The sequence below is a fragment of the Magnolia sinica genome, chromosome 5 (assembly GCF_029962835.1).
Source record: "Magnolia sinica isolate HGM2019 chromosome 5, MsV1, whole genome shotgun sequence".
Lineage (NCBI taxonomy): Eukaryota > Viridiplantae > Streptophyta > Magnoliopsida > Magnoliales > Magnoliaceae > Magnolia > Magnolia sinica.
This window is the reverse complement of record NC_080577.1, coordinates 11,758,265-11,779,750: the sequence shown is the minus strand read 5'-3', so window position 1 is coordinate 11,779,750 and position 21,486 is coordinate 11,758,265. Positions and strand designations below refer to the sequence as shown.

At 39.8% G+C, this 21,486-nt stretch overlaps 1 protein-coding gene across 2 annotated transcripts; it reads left to right on the top strand.

The window, feature by feature from the left end:
* Nucleotides 1–3,299: 3,299 nt before the first annotated feature.
* LOC131245452 (probable LRR receptor-like serine/threonine-protein kinase At1g53440) lies at nt 3,300–20,247 on the top strand. 2 transcript variants are annotated; one of them, XM_058244938.1, is made up of 24 exons: nt 3,300–3,594; nt 5,173–5,335; nt 5,436–5,507; nt 6,463–6,531; nt 6,645–6,716; nt 7,054–7,125; nt 7,823–7,894; nt 7,977–8,048; nt 8,141–8,212; nt 8,349–8,420; nt 8,515–8,586; nt 9,100–9,171; nt 9,335–9,400; nt 9,603–9,662; nt 9,765–9,803; nt 9,940–9,989; nt 10,133–10,488; nt 16,197–16,392; nt 16,472–16,621; nt 16,993–17,111; nt 17,284–17,494; nt 17,634–17,871; nt 18,231–18,381; nt 19,374–20,247. In XM_058244938.1, exons 1-24 carry the CDS (start codon nt 3,498–3,500, stop codon nt 19,761–19,763), a joined length of 3,003 nt encoding a protein of 1,000 aa, XP_058100921.1. In that variant the 5' UTR covers nt 3,300–3,497; the 3' UTR covers nt 19,764–20,247. The 2 variants fall into 2 exon arrangements, with proteins under 2 accessions (XP_058100921.1, XP_058100922.1); XM_058244939.1 differs by lacking the exons at nt 3,300–3,594; nt 5,173–5,335; nt 5,436–5,507; nt 6,463–6,531; nt 6,645–6,716 and adding exons at nt 6,725–6,785; nt 6,899–6,970.
* Nucleotides 20,248–21,486: the final 1,239 nt, after the last annotated feature.

Sequence of the window (21,486 nt, the reverse complement as noted above, 5' to 3'; positions counted from 1 at the left end):
TTTGTCATTTTCACGGAACTTTAAAAGGTTCCCAACCTACATGTAGTTCTGGTCTGTTCATCTTATGGCCCTGCAGTGGGTGGGCCACCAGGAATGGATGATCCTACCTTTTCATCGTTATGCTTCAAATCAAACCGTCCAAGTAGTCTTGAGACCCATTGTAGAAGAGGGGTTGCCCCAAAATCAGATCGGTTGTAATCTTAACCTCTGATCCATGGAGATTGGCATGTTGAACTTGAATTTGGACCGTTGGTTATTTTATTTTTATTTATTTTGAGACCATCCACCCAATGGCCACGAATCTGACTAGTTAGAGTGGCTTTGGGCCTTCTGAGATGTGAGACCCACACATTTTGTTGTTTTGGAGACAGGTGCATAACTAGCGAATAATGGTTATTGTTCCATCTCAGTGTTGGAGTTCATTTTGCATCTGTCAGAGCTCCATTACGTGCCTAGCAACTCCTAAAATCTTACTTGTATTATTTGGAAGTTACTTTTTGCTGGGATGTTGGGTGGGGGCCATTGTAATGTTTGTTAGAAATCCACTCCGTCCATCGTTGTTGTTCATTTTGCATCTGTCACAGCTCCGGATCCCAAAACGTGCCTAGCAACTCCAAAATTCTTACTTGTATTATTTGGAAGTTACTTTGCTGGGATGTTGGGTGGGGCCCACTGTAATGTTTGTTAGAAATCCACTCCGTCCATCTTAAGAGGTAGTTTTATGACATGCGAAAGAAAATAAGGCCGGTCCAGAACTGAAGTGTGCCATGAGGGAAAAGTGGGAAAAGAGTTTCCATACAGTTGAAACTATAGTCAGCTCTACCTTAATGTTTATATGTCATCCAAACTGTTTATGAGATCCTTCCCATTGGGATGAGGCGGAAAATTTATCATAATACATTAACTTTTGTAGTCATAAAAATGTTTCAATGGTGTCATTGAATCCTTATTGTTTCCTTTGTGTAACTCACATGAGTTTTGAATCCACCTCATTTTTAGTTGCATGTTCTAAAATAATTTTACAAGGTAGTGGATTTCTCACAAACATCATGATAGCCCTACTTAGCATATTAGCACAAGAACTTTCCATCTAAAGGCTTTGGCAGGAAACCTGTGTACGCTTATTTGTAGAAATAGCCAACACCAGCGCATGGACCGTTCAGACGGATATGAGCCTTAGCAGAGCGACCCATGCTGGGATTCTGAGACCATCTCTGACCTGCTGTACGCAGCCGATAAAACGAGGACGCGGATTGCCTGCGACCCCCACCGCAGGAAGTTAAGCTAGGTGGGCCCCAAATGTATTTTTGTATGAAATCCACCCAGTACACCCGTTTTGCCTGCTTATATCATGACATGAATAAAAAATTAGCGGATCTAAAACTCAAGTGCACGATACGACATGAAACAGTAGGGAATGATTTTACACCGCTGAAACGTTTGTTGGGTGACAGGTTATCTATCAGATCATGATAATATTCGTGTTTTCAGCTTATTCCGGTAATGACCTTACGAAGTTTTTTTTGGATGGCATATAAACATAGGGTAGACCTCAAAGAGGCTTCAACAGCAGTCATTTTCGTAACCACGTTTTCCTGCCGTGGTGTCCATCACAGAAAGGGACGCAATTTGCCTCAAGGCTTGGAAAGGGACGCGGATTGCGTCCTAACCCTGCCCGGACGGATTGCCATCCGGGCAGGGCTGTGTGGGGCTACTGTGATGTAAGTGTTTTATACATGCTCTTTATCACTTTTCTCCTATTATTTTAAAGTATGATCCTAAAAATGTGAAGTCTTAATTGAACCACAAAGGGGGATTGGATGTTGTTTTTTTTTTTTTTTAATTTTTACTCAAGCACACACACCCCTACACACTCACACCGGTGGAATTTCACCTCTTATGGGTACTCAAATCCTTGACCGGGAGTTGCAACTCCTAAGAATCTACCACACGAGCAAGAGTAAGGACCGAAGTGGGGATTGGCTTCAACCGTTAAAAAGTTCTTAGAAGCTGGAGAAGTTACAGACCAGCTTGTATCTGTGTTTTCACTTCATCCACGTCTACATGACTTTATTAATAGGTTGGATGGTAAAAAAAAATATTAGTTTCATCGGTAGTTGTCATTATCACTACAGCTTCCTTTGGTATGGTCCACTGGAGCTGTGGACCTGCCTCAGTTTTAGAATCACATTATAAAATGATACGATAAAAGTGATTAATCGGGGTGGATAAAATACTTACATCACTGTGGACCCCACAGATCCCTATCTAGACAGATTACGGTCAGGGCAGGGGGTAGGACGCAATCCGCGTCCCTTAGAAAGCCACTTATCAGACGGCTAACCTCATCCGCTCCATGTGTATATGGACCAGTTACCCTTCCACAATAGGGCTCGTAAGATGGATGGTCCCACTCATACGTCGCAGTGCCATGAGTGGTGTATAGATATCCACATCATTTCCCATTTCCACCGCCTCTACTACGGATTGTGCAATCCTAACCGTTGGATAAAATATCTCAAAATCAGGCCGATGTGTTTTATCCGTATGCCGCGTGTATGTAAAGAATGAATGGTTAAGAGAATCTGACCAACTAAAAACTCTAGGTACAAATTCAACACATTTGGACGATCCAAACAGCAAAGCCTCCTAATGGGTGGATGACATCTCGCACACGAGTGATCTTTTACGCACATGTGAGGCGATCGCTTACAAATGGCACTCGAGCGAGTTCAGGTATGTCGCTTTCGTTTATTAACGTGCACACGTGCTAATTGAGATAAAAGGTACATCAGTCATTACAGAAAAACAAAGGGTACATCGGTCTTTCTAGCTTTTATCTACGAAAGAAAGACAAACGTCCCGTACCTGATTTGGATTTGGTCCCCACAAAGACAAACTGTTTGAAACACGACCACATATTTTCACAGCACACGCATCTTTCAATCCTGAGAATCGAAGATAATCCAAACCATTGATATGTGGAGTACGAATTTAGATGAATCACGCTCTAAAAATTTCCCACATCAGAAAATCCGATGGGCCAATATGAGGACCGCTTTTAATCTAAATCTGAACCGCGATGGAGTTCAGCCACAGGCAACCGTTAATATAGCTCTATGTATAACATTTTTAAGAAACTGCATCTACGCAAAGCCACAATGAACCAACGGTCTGGATCGGAAGAAAACGGGACTCACTTGTCCGAACTGAAAAGACATGCGTGTTGTCGCGTAGCGTGTGAACCTCTCTGCGTTCTTCGCTTTGATGGTGGCTGCGGCATTCTCTTTCACTTTCTCTCTCTCTCTCTAGAAATCCAACCCTGTAAAGAGAGAGTCTTTTAACTGGGATAGCTTATCACAGCATGTGTTTCATTTCATGCTCTATTCTTTAATAGTATATTGTTTCCTTTCCAAGAAACAGACGTCTCATTTGCAGAACAAATCACGAGCGTGAGACAGAGAGAGGGAGAGAGAGGGAGAGCAGTTCTTCCTGAGATGACGAAGGTTTTCTCAGCTCTGTTGCTTCTCTTTCTTTCGTTGAATTGCTTTGAAGAGCTCGGATCTGAAGCTCAACAGCTGGCTGCTGAAGAAGGTATGCTTTTGGAATTTTAATTTTTTTTTTGGAAATTGGTATGAAGTTTTCTTTGATTTTCCGGGGAAATGGCGGGAAAGTAAAAATGCTTTGTTTTTTATAACATAGCTCATGGAATATCTGTAAAAACTTCCTTTGATGAATCGGTTGATTTAAATCGACTGGATTTCTTGAATTTGCTTGAGTTGATGTTTTTTTTTTTTTTAAAGTTTGAGATCTAGAAATCTCAAAATTAGGAGGTTTTTGTTGGAGGAGGAAAATAGCTGAAAATGCAATGGTTTTTGTTAAATGTGTAGCTTTTTTCGGTGGATTTTGGTTTAGAAGTTTGTGATTTTGTTCGTTTTGGCTAAGGGCGCGTTTGGCTATTGATGTTTACAAGCAGAGATTTTTGGATTTGTACTCTTAAGTAGGATTTTTACAATCAAAGTTGCAAAAGGGGGCCCTTTGTGTTGGAATGAAACATCTCTTTGGTGTGCACAGACAGAGTACCTCTTCATGATTTTTGGAAAATACAGAGGCAGTAGAAATGCCAAAATTTTCAAATTTTTTCTCGGGAATCTGCACCAAGGATTTCTCAAAAGATCCATTAAGATAGGATTATCGTGAAATCCCTGATTATTATTTTTTACTTCAATTTCTTTCTTGAGCCCGTGAAGGAATTTGTAAAAAGAAAAGAAGAAGAATCCTAAACTGCTTCATTTTATCTAGTTTGGTGAATGGAGTTCGTCCATCTTGTGGACCCTACCGCCGATTCATCGCCCATGGTAGTGACACCACACAGATGGGGCCAAGCCTAGCTGTAAGAGAGTTTAGCCTCCAAATGAATGGTGCTGACCATAAACGGTCAACTCCCATGTTCAAAGGGGACAAGTTAATTAATTGGACGGGTTAGATCGTTCAATCTTTCAAATCCGCTAGGAGTTTCAATGAACCAACGCACATCTCTTTTGCAGAACCTGTTTGGCCGGTCTTTTTGACCTTTTAAAATTTGAAATGTTTGAAATGGTGGAAATAGTCTGTAAAATCTGTCCTTATTTTAAATTTTAAAATTTATTTTATTCTGGAATTTGGAGAGCTGAGAAATTACGGCATGAAAATAGGGAAGATGCAAGAAGATGCCCAAAGAAGGGCCTAGAGCCCAAAATCTCAGCCACCCATTTAGTGGGTCCCGCTGTGGATTGGCCACATCCCGTGTTGCCTGAGAATTTGGTACGGTTGCCAAATGCCTCGGTGTCCTTACAGGGATACTTGTAGATTTTTATTTTTTAGTTAAATAAATAAATTGCAAAAATAAAAGGGTAAAAGGAGCAATAAAAATAAAAATAAAAATAAAAATAAGAGGGAGAGAGTCATTTTGCCTCCATCGCAACTTAGAATCTCAGGATGTGTTCTCCCAGTTGGGGTGTGGCCCACATGTTGAGATAGTCTGATGATCGGAGCTTCCCATTTTCTGAATTCTACACCAATGTTATTTTCCATCCTAAATCACTAGAATGTTCTTTTCCAACATTTTTTCTTCTTTTGTTTAATTAAGAAAAATAGATTAATGCATCTTAACCATTGCCTCTTATTAAACAGTTAACGCGCTTAGAGCGATCGCACTGAAGTTAAAGAAGACAGATTGGGATTTCAACGTAGATCCTTGCAACCAGACAACCGCATGGATCATGACTCCATCGGGTCTCTACGATAACAACGTTACATGCTCCTGCAACACTACGGTTTGCCATGTTGTTAGCATGTAGGGTCTTGCCAGCTTCCCTTCATGCTTGTTTTTCTTATTGCAAATTTGATTTTCTTTCTTATTTTTGTGACATTTCTATTTTCTTTTGAAATTTCAGAGTGCTAAAGGGTCAGAACCTAACTGGAGTTCTACCTGCGGAATTTGCTAACCTGACCTTCCTACAGAATATGTAAGTGATTACGTGGACATCATATAAGTCTGACCAGTATGTGAAGTTTGAGTGATTTTGGCTATAGAATTATATGTTTAAATTATCTCCACCATCCAATTTGCTCACATGATCTGTACTGTGGAAAGTGGGTCATGCAGCCTGAACATCACCACAAACTGGATGGTTTGAAGTGGTTGATCATTTTCCTTCTTTGGGGTGGTAAGCAGAAGCTTCTGACAGCTCTCCACCAAATGATCCTTTGAGATGGTTCATTGATTGGATGACAAGAGCTCAGTTTGTTAATGTGTATGTTTGCTATAAGGATCAGATTTCAGAGACCCTTTAACCATTGAGGTGGGATGGTTTTGGTTCATTGCCACTCACCTCTCATCTGTGTATGCGTTTGTACTGTTGATAAATCAAGACTGTCCATCTGGTGGGGCTTTATGTCTGTGGATCTAGATAGGAAAACATAAATCAGGTGATCGCGGTTATCTGACATCGGTCCACCTCTGATGGTCCACCAACATAAATAGCCACGTGTATAGAGTATATACCACGGTTAGAGACAATGAACGAGGACCAATTCATTGAGATGAGCCAGAAGAACTCTTTTGTAAATCCAACCTATTTTTGAATAAGTTGGAATGGGCTTTCTAATGCAGGGGCATTTCAAACCGGGCTTGAGTGGGGTAGCCTGTGGGATGCGGGGACACACTTGAGGTGGGTGGCTTGTATGAGGCAATACCCATGTGATTTGGGGCCCACGAGGGGGGTTCGGCCAATGTCCTAACCCATGAGATGTGGGGCCTGGGCTATGAGATAAAGGAATTTTGTAAAGTCTAATAGAGACTTTAACAGTAGTGAATGTTTGCATTCCATCACTCCAATCTCGTGTCGATGACGTGGTTGTCTAGTTGCCTCGTAGCAAATATCGGGGTCTTAGATTGTAATTTCTGCTTTTGTCCAACAGCGATCTTTCTCGCAACTATCTCAACGGATCGATCCCTGCTGCATGGGCTTCCCTTCCTCTCACCGATTTGTAAGTCCTCTTCCATAATAGCATCTGGAATCTTCTGTAACTAATCTACAAAACCCTCTCTTCCTCTCTCACTCTTTGGGGGACATACCCGAAAAATTGTTTGAACATTGCAGGTCGCTTTTGGGAAATCGCATTTCTGGAACAATTCCAAAGGAGCTAGGAAACATCATGACACTCAAGTCACTGTATCTTTCTCGCAACTATCTCAACGGATCGATCCCTGCCAGATGGGCTTCCCTTCCTCTCACTGATTTGTAAGTCCTCTTCCATAATAGCATCTAGAATCTTCTATAACTAATCTACAAAACCTTCTCTTCCTCTCTCACTCTTTGAGGGACATACCCAAAAAATTGTTTGAACATTGCAGGTCGCTTTTGGGAAATCGCATCTCTGGAGCAATTCCGAAGGAGCTAGGAAACATCATGACACTCAAGTCACTGTATGTGATTCACAACTTTCATTAGATTAGGCAGATGAAATTGCGTTTAGCTACTATTATTCATGCAATTCGTGGTTTTGCAGAGTCATTGAAGTTAACGAGGTCAAAGGACCTCTTCCTCCAGAGCTTGGTAATTTGCGCAGCTTGGAGAGATTGTAAGATTCTCTGTTCTGCCACTGCAATTTTTTTTTTTCTTTTTTCTCAAATAGTGACCTAATTCTCATTTCATAGTTATCTTTCAGGGAATTCATTTCTTTACTCATCTTGATTGATATTTTCCATTGGCACCTTTTCTTTCTACTTTTGGTAATTCAGTAGTACAAATTTGCACTGTTGTATTACCAATGTTGAAAGAAGGTTGCCATTATCAATCAGGGCAGGTGCAAATAGTGTCACCCTTATCTTTATTACATTTGAGCAGCTGCTGAGATTTGTGACCTGAATTGAGAATCTCTAAAATTTAAATGCTATTTATTTATTTATTAGTTCTGGTTGCCTCCTATGTCCTAATTAAATAGAAAATGTGATTAGTGTGTAAATATACTCTGGCCATTGTTAGGTTACATTGGTGAACAGAATGGCTGAGGGTCAACCAATTGTGAAGTGTTTATGCTATTCAACGCTATCAGTTGACGGTCAATATGTGGTGTTGAGAGGACTCCATGACCATTTTTAGGAGTGGAATGCCTCGCTGGGTCCACACCGCGTAGCAGGTGTGGGCCTCACTTATCACCACCATCTGATCATGATCAGTTGGTAGTGATTGGCATACAGCCTATGGTGATAATAAACAATTGGTGCTTTTTTTCTTCAACTTTTTTCCTTACATAATCCAATATATTACTGGTGCAGCCTTGCTTGTTCGAATAACTTGACAGGAGAAATACCTGTTACCTTCGGCAACCTTAGAAACTTGACGGACTTGTATGTGAATTCTTCACTACTCACTGGGCTTGTCTTTTCCATTTAGAAATTATAAATTATTAAAGTCCATTCATATTTGCAGTAGGATAGATGGGAATCTTATCTCCGGTAAGATCCCTGATTTCATTGGGAACTGGACACGACTCGCGAGACTGTAAGAACTTTATTTGATTTGTTTTCAATGCAATTTGCTTCTTGCTTCTATACGAGAACATCTATATGAACTGTGATTCTGAACCACTGCAGGGATATGCAAGGCACGTCTATGACGGGACCTATTCCTCCTAACATTGCTTTCTTGGTGAATCTAACTGAGCTGTGAGGGCACATTCCATGTTCTTTTCTTACTGCTTTATTACTTGGAATTTTCTTGCATTTATACCCAGCCTTGGAAGTAGTATGATATGAATTGATATGAATTACTTTATTGAATCCAATATATTTTTATTTTCAGGAGGATATCTGATTTGAATGGATCAAGCATGCCTTTCCCTGCATTGGGGAATATGACCAAAATGCAGAAATTGTGAGTTGAATGGATATACCCCTGATGGCATAAATATATCATTGTTCGTTGCTTCTTTTGTTCATGAAGTGTCTATCTTGCTCGTATACTGCAGGGTACTAAGAAATTGCTTGATTTCTGACATAATCCCACAATATATTGGGACAATGACAGATCTGAAATCCTTGTAAGTTACTTTTGACAAATCTTTTGTACATGGCCTTTATATATTTCTTTTCCCATGCCATTGAGTGCTGACTAGGCATTGTTAGGTGCACAATATTCTTAAGTTTGGATGGTCAACTCTAAATTAAGTGATGAAAACATAAAATGAAAGTTGAAGATTAAGCTCCATGAGTTGACATGCAAATCACAACCAGTGTCCAGCCAACTGATTCATGGTTTGAAAGAAGTTAAATCAGGAAGGGAAGTGCAAAACTGAAGTGATTCAACGCCAAATTCATGGTGATTTGGCCTTTCACTTTCATTTCTATGTTTATTTTGCCATGTACTGGGTAATCCATCATGCCACTGGACAAGGAAAATCCTTTTGTGCATTCCGTGTTCTTTACAATATACTGCACTCTTCAATGTCATGGCCTGCTATGGATGAGAACACGCATTGAATACATGTAACTTACAAATTCATTTCAGAGAGAATCTTCCCCAGTTTTTTTCTGACGATAATTTTCTCTTGCAGAGACCTTTCCTTTAACAATTTGACAGGAGAAATTCCAAGCAGCTTTTCAAGACTCTCAGCACTAGATTATATGTAAGAAAATACACATTCATTACCAAAATTTCACTGATTCTCTTGCTAGATACTTCAGGAAAATGGACAATCCTTCTGTAATTTTTGGACCCTCAATGATGCTTCAGTGATATTTTTGTCACAAATTAGAAATTGGTCTCATGATATTATTTTTTTAATGTAGGTATCTTACTAGCAACATGCTGACTGAGGTCATACCCTCTTGGGTCCGAGGAAGCAACCATAACTTGTAAGTATTACTCAGTAAATCTCAAATTACATTTCACTGGCAATAATATCTGTATATTTGCTGGCTTCTTTTTCCATGCATATTAATGTTTTTTTAAACTCTCTTGTGAGATTACTTTAGGCCTTTCAGATTCCTACTGGGTTATTATTTTTTCCACTCCTGAAAAGGCATAAACATAGTGTTGCATGATGCTGTCTTGCAGGGACTTATCTTACAACAATTTTACCAAATCTGATATAACCCAATGCTCAGGAGGAAACTTGTAAGAACAATAATTTTCCACACTTTGTTTGCTTTCCTTTTCCCAGAGTACTATGTCCTTAGTTCTTCTCTTTCATGGATGTTCCTCTCTATTCATATGCAGGAATTTTGTGGCTAGCCATTCATCTGTAGAAGACAATTCGTAACCTTCCACATCCTTATTTCTAATTTTCATTTAAGATTGTCAAGGATTGCTGATCACTTTGCTAAGAAAATATGTGAATACATGAATCTAAAATTTCATACCTTTCTCTTTTCTTTTCTTTTTTCTTTCGTAGGGTTGCAGCATGCTTAAGAAGGAACTACCCCTGCTATGGAAATGCACAGAGTAAGTGTAGAAATTGGAAACTGTCTTTTGTCTGTCAAAATTATAGAGCTATATAATTTTTACTCAGTATCTGAGGGAAATTTCTTTATATTTTGATTGCACGTGCAAAACTGCAAATAAATCTGAATTCCATACATTTGCAGACTATAACTTATTCATAAATTGTGGTGGTGGGGCACTGACTGTTGGTGAACAAGAATATGAAGCTGATACACAACAGAATGGGATATCCGCATTCTACACCAATGATAGATGGGCATATAGCAGTACAGGGGACTTTACCGGCAATGACCAAGCACCATTCATTGCAACGAACACATCTATTGCCAATCAAGATTTGTATGCAACAGCTCGCCTGGCACCTCTCTCCCTCAAATACTATGGGATTTGCTTACAAAATGGAAATTATACAGTTGGACTACATTTCTCTGAAATAATCTTCACAGATGACCAAACATTTCTCAGTGTCGGGAAGCGCATATTTGATGTATCAATCCAGGTGAATGGTCAACTGCATGATCTTGATCTTACATATTTAATGTGTTATCTGATTCTACTTTGCGTAGTTCCCTTGACAGGATCCATCAGTTGATAATTCTCTCAAGAATTGGATCCTGTCAACTTCGATTTGAAGTGGAACTGCTATTGGTTTCTTCAAAAATGTCTTTCGATGCAATCATCACTTTTCTTTGAATTATGTGGACCACATTGTGTCAGACTTGAAAGGCATTTCCTGTTTCTGTATTGGTACCTACAAGTTAAAGCGTCATACATCTTTGTGGGAGTTTTTCACATGTAAACCATGTTGGGAAAGCCGCCGAAGCAAACCCGAATTCAGATCAAATAATCGAAAAATGAACTCAACAAAGAAATCACAAGCACACACTAATTTTACGTGGAAAAACCCTCATGGGAAAAAACCACGGCACAAAGCGACAACAATCACTGTGAAAAACACAAGATACGAGAGATAGAAGCACTTACAATCCAAAAAACCCTTGTTTTCTCCTCTCCACACCCTAGAAACCTTTTACCCCTCCTTTGAATACCCTAATCCCGCAATTATACCCATATAAATGCATAACACCCGGAATGGGAAACTAATTGCACAATTACGCAGAACCGAGTGTGCCATCGATCTAAGCATCGATTGAGATCCACACGTTCGATTGCTCGGACATGCTCAAAAGTGTCCAAAGAATTTACAAGTATTTTTTGAAATTTGTCGATTGATCGACCTGATAGTTCGTTGATCGAGACTGACCAAAATGTCTAGATACCAATCTGTATAATTCGGGGCTCATTTGATTGAATGACCAGGGTGGTTGATCAATTGAACTCCTGTTGCATGTACAAATTGAAGACATCTCACAATAATCTCCATCATGGCTTCAATCATCATGAACCATAGCTCCAAGCTCCATCTCTAATCGCCTTCATCGTAGCTTCACCATTGCTGTCACTTCTCGTGCATGCTCCGTCTTCATCAACCTTTCACCAGACCTAGAGAAGTCGAACAGAATCGGAACTTCTTTGCGAGAGCTACCTTTGTAAGCATGTCCGCCGAATTCACACTTGTGTGGACCTCTCGAGAGTGACACAACCTTTCTCGAACACCTGTTGGATAAAATGATGATGAACATCAATATGTTTATCTTTAGAATGGTAAACAGAATTCTTCACAAAATTGATCTCGCTTTCACTGTCACAACTAACCGGCATGGCATCCTTTTGAAGCCCGAGTTTGTTTATCATTCCTCGCAACTAAACACCTTCTTTGAATGCTTTTATCACTACCATATACTCAGCTTTGATTGTAGAAGGAGAAACCACAGATTGAAGCTTCGATAGCCAACTGACCGCTCCACCTATTAGTACAAACGAGTAATCGGAAGTCGACCTTTTGCTATCCATATTCCTTGCATAATTGGCATCCACATAACCTACTAATTTTCCTTCTGATTTCTTGAATGCCAAGACATAGTCCTCTATACCTTGTAGATAACGAAATAACCATTTTACTACCGCCCAATGTTATTTGTTGGGGTTTGACATGTATCTGCTCACAACACTGACTGCACGTGAAATATCTAGTATCGTAGAGACCATGTCATACATCAAAATGCCAATTGCGCTCGAATAGGATACACGAAACATATTCATTTTTTCTTCATTTGTAATAGGATATTGCTCTGAAGAAAGCCTAAAGTAAGTAGCATGAGGTATGCTAAGTGATTTAGCCTTGTCCATACGAGACTTGAGCAACACCTTTTCAAGGAATTCTGCCTGAGATACCTGTAACTTGCTCATCTCCTTATCTATGTATATCAATGTCGAGAATCTTCTTTGCAATCCCCAGATCTTTCATTTTAAATTTCCCTGATATTTGAGTCTTCAATAGGTTGATTTCTAACATGTTATAACTGGCGATAAGCATGCCATTAACATATAATATCAGTAAGATGAATTCTCCATCACTCATGTACCACTACCCAAGTGACTGTTTTAGGTTGTACAATAACATTCTCAAATTACAAACATTATTCTTTGACCCCTGTATTTCGAACCATTCTAATTACTTCATATAAATTTGCTCTTCTAATTCTCCATGAAGGAAAGCAGTCTTAACATTCATTTGTTCCGGTTCTAAGTAGTATTGGGAAACCAACGCCAACACGAACCTTATAGATACATGCTTGACGACCGGCATGAATATCTCACTGAAGTTGACGCCTTCTTTATGAGCATATCCTTTCGTGACCAATTTTGCCTTGTACCTGTCATGTTTCTTACGCTAGATCCACTTGCACCCAATCCATTTACGCCCGACTGGAAGCTCCACCAGCTCCCACATCTCATTTTTGTACAGGGAGTCCATCTCATTTTACATCGCCGTCATCCACTTCTCAGCATATAGATCATCCAGTGCTTCCTAGAAAGTATAAGGATCTCCCTCATCCGTAATGAGAGTGAACATTATGTTCAAGTCATCTTTGTATCTCGTTGGTAATATGCGATCTTTATGTGGATTTTTTCCCAAAGATGATTGCTTCGCCTGCTCCTGTACCTCTTGTTACTACTTAGGTTCATCCTGTGTTTCACCCTTGTTAATTTCAACATCGATTACGGCTAATTTTTCTGGTTCCTTGTGTTCTTCCTTACGGAACTAGGAATCCTCATCAAACCTGATGTTGCGGTTAATTGTGATCTTCCGTATGACCTAGTCATAAAGCTCGTATCCCTTCACACCATCACCATAGCCTACCAAGGTACACTTCTTAGCCCTTTGGTCTGACTTATCTCACTCAACTGACGGTAAATGGGAGTAAGCATTTGAACCAAATACTCGCAGCCCTGAGTAATCAACATCATGACCACTCCACACTTCTTTTGGAATTTTACAACCGATCGGCGTAGACGGAGACCGATTCACTAAGTAACAAGTTGTGTTAACAGCCTCAATCCATAACTCTTTGCCTAACCCAGCATTACTCAACATGCTTCGGGTTCTCTCCATGGGAATCTGATACATTGGTTCTGTCACACCATTCTGCTTTGGTGTGTGGCTGCCCGTGTTATGTCGTACAATCCCTTCATCTTTACAATATTGTTTAAATTCATTCAAAGTGAATTCTCCACCGTTATTTGTCCATAACACTTTCAATTTTCACCCTGACTATTTTTCTTCCATCGTCTTCCACATTTTGAAGGATGTGAAAACGTCTTATTTATATTTTATGAAGTATACCCACACCTTTCTAGAATAATCATCTATGAATGATATGAAGAATAATGACCTCGCTCCAGAAACTACGGACGACGATCCCCATACATCATAATGCACATAGTCTAGAACACCCTTACTAACATGTTTTCCCAACTTAAAGATAACTTTGATTGTTTGCTAAATATACAATGCTTACATATATTTAAATCAATGTTTTTACATGTAAGAATCAAGTAACCATCAAAAAGTACCTTCATACCCCGCTCGCTCATGTGGCCTAGATGTGCATGCCACAAACATGCTAATGTGGATTCCACTATAGGTAATGCAACTCTACCTGATACGGTATTCCCGATCAACTTGTAAAGGTTACCGATCCGTTGTGCCTTCATCACTACGAGTGCTTTCTTTGAAACCTTTAGAACACAATCATAACCGGTGAATTTGCAACGAAGTGCATCGAGAGCTCCCAAGGATATCAGATTCTTCCTCAGTTCAAGAACATGTCTCACATCCATCAGGATGCGCTCCGTTCCATCAAACATCATGATGCACAACGTTCCGATTCCAACAATATTATAGGCAAAGTCGTTGCCCATAAACACCTATCCACCATCGCACTCATTGTAACTGGTGAACCAATCCCGCTGAAAAGTTATGTGGTATGAAGCCCCCGAATCCAAAATCCCTTCATTGTTGAGATGCCCAGTTTTGGATGTGGTCAGAACGTCATAACACCACCTCTTCGCTGGATTCCATCGTGTCGGCCTCTTTCGGCGCTTCATCTGATTTTTTCCCTTTTTGAGCGTTAGGATTCTGACAATCCTTCTTCATATGCCTCTATCTTCCACAATTCCAGCACTTCATCTTTCTTTTGCCTTTAGACTTGGACCATGATCGCAACAAGTTAACCTTCCCCCGCTCAGAATTCCTTACCCTAGCTACTAACGCATCCATAAAGGAACCCATGTTGCTATCTTTCATTCTCAACATCTTCGACTAAAGAACTGAGATGACAGTCTCAACATCAATGGTCTCTCTACCGTGGCACATAGTGTCCATGAAGCTCTCGTATGACCCTGGAAGAGAGTTCAACAAAATTAGGGCTTGATCTTTCTCGCCCATCTTCGTCAGTTTGCAAAGTAATTGATTAAAGGTATTGAGGTGATCATTAAGCTCCGACCATTCCGCCATCTTCAGATTGTAGAACCGCTTCTTCAAATACAAACGATTCGACAACGATTTCGTCACGTGCAAGTTGTCCAACTTCTTCCAAAGTCCTGTAGTGGTCTTTTGATCAAAGACATTGTAAAGGATGTCATCCGCCAAGCATAATTGGATCGAGGTTTTTGCACTCTCATCCAATTCTTCCCACTCTTCTTATTTCATAGACTCTGGATGCTTCTCAACACCAAAGAGTGCATATTGCAACTCTTGCTGAACTAGAAGGCCCATCATCTTCACCTTCCATAGTTTGAAGTTATATTTACCGGTGAACTTCTCTGTTTCATACTTAATGTTAGATCCTTTTATTGACATGCCTTAGATCCAAACTTGAATCCCAATGTTAGCTCTGATTCCACTTGATGGGAAAGATGCGGAAGAAAACCCCAAATTCATATCAAACTGTCGAAAAACGAACGCGACAAAGCAATCACAAGCATACAAATTTTACGTGGAAAAACCCTCGCAGGAAAAAATCACGGCACAAAGCAACAACAATCATTATGAAAAACGATAGATACAAGAGATGGAAACACTTAGAATCTAAAAAACCCTTGTTTTCTCCTCTCCACACCCTAGAAATCTTTTAACCCTGCTTTGAGTACCCTAATCCCACAATTACACTCATATATAGCATAACACTTGGAATAGGAAACTAATCACGCAATTACGTAGAACCGCGCATGCCGTCAATCTAAGCATCGATCAAGATCCACATGTTCGATCGCTCAAATATGTTCAAAAGTGTCCAGAAAGTTTACAAGTATTTTTTGAATTCTGTCAATCGATCAACCCGATAGTTCGATCGATTAAGACTGACTAAAACTGTCCAGAAACCAATCTGTATAATTTTTGGCTCATTCGATTGATCAACCAGGGCGGTCGATCGATTAAACCCCTGCTGCATGTACAGATTGAAGACATCTCACAACAAACGAATGACCTATAAAATGAATTAAATAATTTTCTATTCATAAGAGTTCTAGTCACATTGCATTCACTTGTAAATATGTGTTGATTTTGTAAGTTTTTCACTCATTGCATCCATGCATCTCTCTCTATCTCTCTATGTATGCGTATGTATGTACACGCTTGCATGCGTGCATGTATGTGTACACACATACACAATACACGTGTGTGTTGGTCTATTGTGCTATCTACTAATTTTATTAAGCTTCTAACTTGTCTTCATTTTTTTAATGCCTAGTTATATTAATCTTTGGATCCAATTCTTGTGTGCTTCTGACTTCCTGCAGGGCGAAATTAAATTGAAGGATTTCAACATTGAAGAGCAGGCTGGTGGTGCCGGCATTGCAATTGTTCGGAATTTTAGTACTCTTGTGACCAACCACACTTTGGAGATTCACTTATATTGGGCTGGGAAAGGGACCACTGCAATTCCAGATAGAGGTGTATATGGACCTCTAATTTCAGCTATTACAGTGACACCAAGTAAGATATTCTATATGGTTTAGCCTTTTCTCTTTTCATAGCCTTTCTTGTCATGATGTCTGATCTTTTCTCCTTGTAGACTTTGTACCTGATACAGGTGATGATGGCAGTGGGCTATCTGCTGGAGCAATAGTTGGCATCGTAGCTGGTTGTTGCATTGTTGTCGGATTGATTTTGGTATTTCTTTGGATGAAAGGTTGCTTAGGAGTTAAAGACCTTGTGAATGAAGGTGAGATGATGAGGCGATGTGTCCTTGTTTATAATATGGGAGTGGCATGGTTAGACACATTAGTCCAAAAATAACACCATGCACCTTGAGCGGATGCATGCAAAAGGATCCACAGGTCATAAGGTTTTTTATATCAGCTGCCATAAATTCTTTCAGTATGAAGTGTATCTAGATGTGTATTAGGACATTGGAAAAAATATACCCAACATTAAAATTTTTCCAATGAAGAGGGAAAGATAAATTTCTGTTCGATCATGATGGCCTTTCTGACAGAGGTGCTATAGTGAGATCTTCCATAAAATGAAGTAGCTTTCTGCATAAGGATTATGTCCAATCATCATCAGAACTTAACTCTACTATTCTTTTGGCAGAACTTCGAGGCCTAGAGTTACAAACAGGTTACTTCAGCTTAAGACAGATAAAAGCTGCCACCAATAACTTTGATCCCGCAAATAAGATAGGCGAAGGCGGATTTGGGCCAGTTTATAAGGTATGGATTTTGAAGCTCTGATTTGCACGTCTTTCGTATTGGCCTCTCACTCTCAAGTTGTCTTCTAACTCTCAAGTTGTCTTCTAATAATTCTTTCCTTTTCTTTTCTTTTTTCTCAAGTTCCATTTTCTTCCTGAAATCTGACCCCAAAGTGCATGTTGCACAATTCCAGGGTACCCTTCCAGATGGCTCCACAATCGCTGTGAAGCAGCTCTCATCCAAGTCAAAGCAAGGGAACCGTGAATTTGTCAATGAGATAGGAATGATCTCTGCTTTGCAGCACCCAAATCTTGTGAAGCTTTTTGGATGCTGTATTGAAGGGAACCAGTTGCTGCTGATATATGAATACATGGAGAATAACAGCCTTGCCCGTGCAATATTTGGTAACCCTTTTTTTCGAGCCCGTATGCTCCATTTGTGGTTTGAAAATGAGCATGCTGTAAAACTTTCCTTGTTGACCTCCTTTTGTCCTGAGCGATGATTTATAGCACAAAGGTTAAATGTGAATGGGATCCTCTGTAGGTCGTGAGGATCAACGCTTGAAACTAGATTGGCCAACAAGGCGTAAGATTTGTGTGGGTATAGCGAGGGGTTTAGCCTATCTTCACGAAGAGTCAAGGCTGAAGATTGTTCATAGAGACATCAAGGCAACCAATGTTCTGCTTGATAAGGATCTCAATGCTAAGATATCTGACTTTGGTTTGGCTAAACTTGATGAAGAGGAGAACACCCACATCAGCACTCGAATAGCTGGAACTATGTGAGTAGCATTGCCTCGTTTTTTCGTTTGGTTTTCTTTGTTCATTTCTGTTACGCAAGTAGGATTTAATGATTATGCATAGTGGATGACTAATTTAATGGATCCCGCAGTGAAGGATTGCTCTTGAAACATATGAGTGAGAGCAAACAAAGAAGCAAAATTTTTATAAAGCATAAAAATATATATGATTGAAAAAGGAAGGAAAGAAAAGAAAAGGCATTAAGGCATTATATGTCATTTACTTGCCTTATTTTTAGAAGTTTTGATTACTTATGGTGATGAATGGGCACATATTCTTGCATTGGATTGTTATGCTTGAGGTAATTTAATTTATGATGGTGTTGTTTTTCTTCTTTCAGAGGATATATGGCTCCGGAATATGCAATGAGGGGTTACTTGACAGACAAAGCGGATGTTTACAGCTATGGAGTCGTTTTACTAGAGATTGTCAGTGGTAAGAGCAACACCAACTATAGGCCCAAGGAGGAGTTCGTTTATCTTCTTGATTGGGTAAGCTCATCCTACTTTTTTGCTTCTCTCTTTTTTTTTTAATGATGATCATTTATTAATAAAAGGACCGGAGCCAAAGAATACAAATAAAAGAAAAGAAAACAATTAAACTCAAGCCACGAGTCAGGAAACTGATTTATGCCTATAACATTGAATCCACCCGCCCATTCCATGACATCCAATTTCACCCAATTGAAGACTTCCAAAAGGCTTACCCTACTAGTGATTTTTATTTATTTTTTATTTTTTATTTTTATTTTTTAAAAAAATTAATTTTTTTATTTTTATTTTTTCATGAATAATGAATCTTATTAGAACCATTGCTTTGTTGTTGATTATGACAATGTCACTCGCACAGGAGTTTTTTTTCCGGGACTATTGATTTAGAACTTGCTTATTCAGCCTCCGACTCACTTGAAACTGACCCGGCTTGGGTTATTGAGTTGCATCACCTATAATAACAGCTGTGTCAAGCGGATTGATAAAGCAGGTAACGTGGATTGAACACGGCATTCTGCTAGTTAGGATGTAGTAGTTACAACACTGAGGTCACTGGTTCGATCTGAAGTTACCCTTGAAAATACCCCCAAACAAGTAGTAATGAAAACCAAAGACTTGCCTTGACTAGTTGACTCCTGAGTTCACTTGACAACTGCTGAGTCAGTCTCAGCTCAGGAATCTTGTCAGGTGGGTCCTTGGACAATGTTCTGCAATTACAAATCCTAGAGATTTCAATCACAAGGAGCACTGTGTAGGTTGGGGCACGGTTAGCCCAATAGTCATACACAAGTTAATTAGTTAAATGAATGGCGAAATGCCCTTAGAAATATATACATTTACTACTGAACCCTTGAGTAAAAGAAAAGGAAAGAGAAATATAGGGATCTGTGAAACAGACCAAAATGCCCCTGTAATGTCTCTGTGGTTTGTGCTGAACTAAAATGAAAATAATCATCAAATGATAGTAACGTTTTCCTGTGTGGAAATTGCAGGCATATGTCCTACATGAGAAGGGAAGCCTCTTAGAACTGGTTGACCCAGTCCTTGGATCAGACTACTCAAAGGAAGAGGCATTGAGGATGCTGAAGTTGGCTCTCCTGTGCACCAACCCGTCTCCTACCCTCAGGCCCATTATGTCTACTGTGGTTCGCATGCTTGAGGGACAAGCTGTCATCCGAGTCCCGACCATGAAGTCTGCTTCATCGAGTGAGGATTGGAGGTTCAAGTCATTTGAGCACTTCTCTCAGGACAGCCAAAAGCATAGCATTTCAATGGAAGGGCCATGGATGGATTCATCGGTGTCTCTCCGGAGTAAAGATGAAGAAACAGGTGCCCAGTCCTCAAAGACAAATCTTCTACCTGATCGCCTTGATATGAGCTGAAATTGAACCATGTGATGAGAGGTAAGAAACAGTTCCAATGCCTTATGTTATGTTATGAGTCTGTTTATTCTTCCCGATTTGCAATTGACTGGGAGTGGTTCCAGTTTCCCACCCCAGCCCAAACCGCAAGTGGTTTAGTTGTGCTGAAACAGCACAGCAGTCCCAATTTCTGCGAGCTTCCAATTTCTTCTGTTTCCCTTTCTTTGTTCGCAGTTTGTAATTCATTGTTTCTTAGAAGTCACTAAATGCATTCTTGTCCCGTACTGTGGATGCATGCCCTTTGGATTGCTAGCATTAGACAGTTGAGATTATGCAGCAGATCACTAGCTAGCAGGATCTGGTCCATTGAAATTTTGTATTCATTGGCTTTGTAAAGAGTTTGTGTATGTGTGCTTTTATAAACTTATTCTTTTAATAGTTGCAAGATAGGGTGTGTCCAAATATCGATAGAAATATACAGGCTTACAAAGTGATTTTGATTGAATATTTGCAGTGCTCTGTGATAAGTGCATCTTGTTGACTGAAATGCTGCAAGTGACTAGCAGTGGTTGGTCTACTGAGTTTGTGGCCATCATGTTTGACACAGGGATGAACCTGATGAGGTCAATCACCGTCTTCCTTAACGATAACTACTTCGAATCCACGAAGCTTCTTACTCCTCAAAGAGACTTGTCGAATCTAGGAGGAAAAAACAAGAAAATAAAAATAGTCTTCATGAAAATTCATAAATTGATTGATGATTCAAATAAACGAGTCTACAACCCTTTAAATAGGGATACGAAGCCTTGGAAGAAGTTTAGGAATTAAGCTATAACTAAATTTACTATTTATAGTGTCCCATGTGGCCTAACCACGTTATTCTCCTAATTTTTCTAAACACTTTTCATGTTGGGCACAACTCCTAAAGCCCAACGGATGAAGAGTTACAATCAAACCAAAACTTTCTAAAAATAGTAAAAACGAAAATAAACATGGAATTCGACCATTGATATGATGGAATCTCGCAAATTTGGCATGGGCAAACCGGTAGTTGGTTGGCTAAAGTAGATCGTCCTACCCCAAAATCATATCTAGTACGTTGAGTAAGTCATTCCGGTTCGCGAGATATGTTTGTATTAAGGTTCTAACGGTCTTGATGACTTCTGCCTCCAATCAGGCCTTCTCTGATCCATCTTGAACATGAAAGTATCTGCGACCCACTCTACATCAATGTTGGATTGCCTATGGCCCCGAATTCCATCTGATGTGGATAATCCCAACTCTCACATCTAGAGGCTGCAAATAGACAGTAAAAGTAGACAACGGTCCAATTAACTGTAAAGTTGGGATCATTTCAACAAAAAGTTTTTAGGCCAGTGATAGTCAAAGGCAGGGCCCACCCATCGGACAGTTTCTAGACCTGTGTATCCAATACAAGGTAGCCCGCTCCATAATTTACTGCTGAACGCATGGTAGTGAATCGGTTATAGCCATATTAATCAAAATCCTACCATTTACAATTTACAATTTGAGTAAATCTTAGGCAAAATGATTTGAATCCTTTTTTGGATTAATCAATGCAATTCTGTGATTTGAATCAAAATCCTGTAAAGTTTCTTGGCCATTGATAATCCAAGGGCCCACCTATCCCACGATTTCCAGACCTGTGTCCAATACAAGGTGACCTGCGCCATAATTTTCTGCCGAACACACGGTAGTGCATCGGTCGTGACTCGTGAGTCGT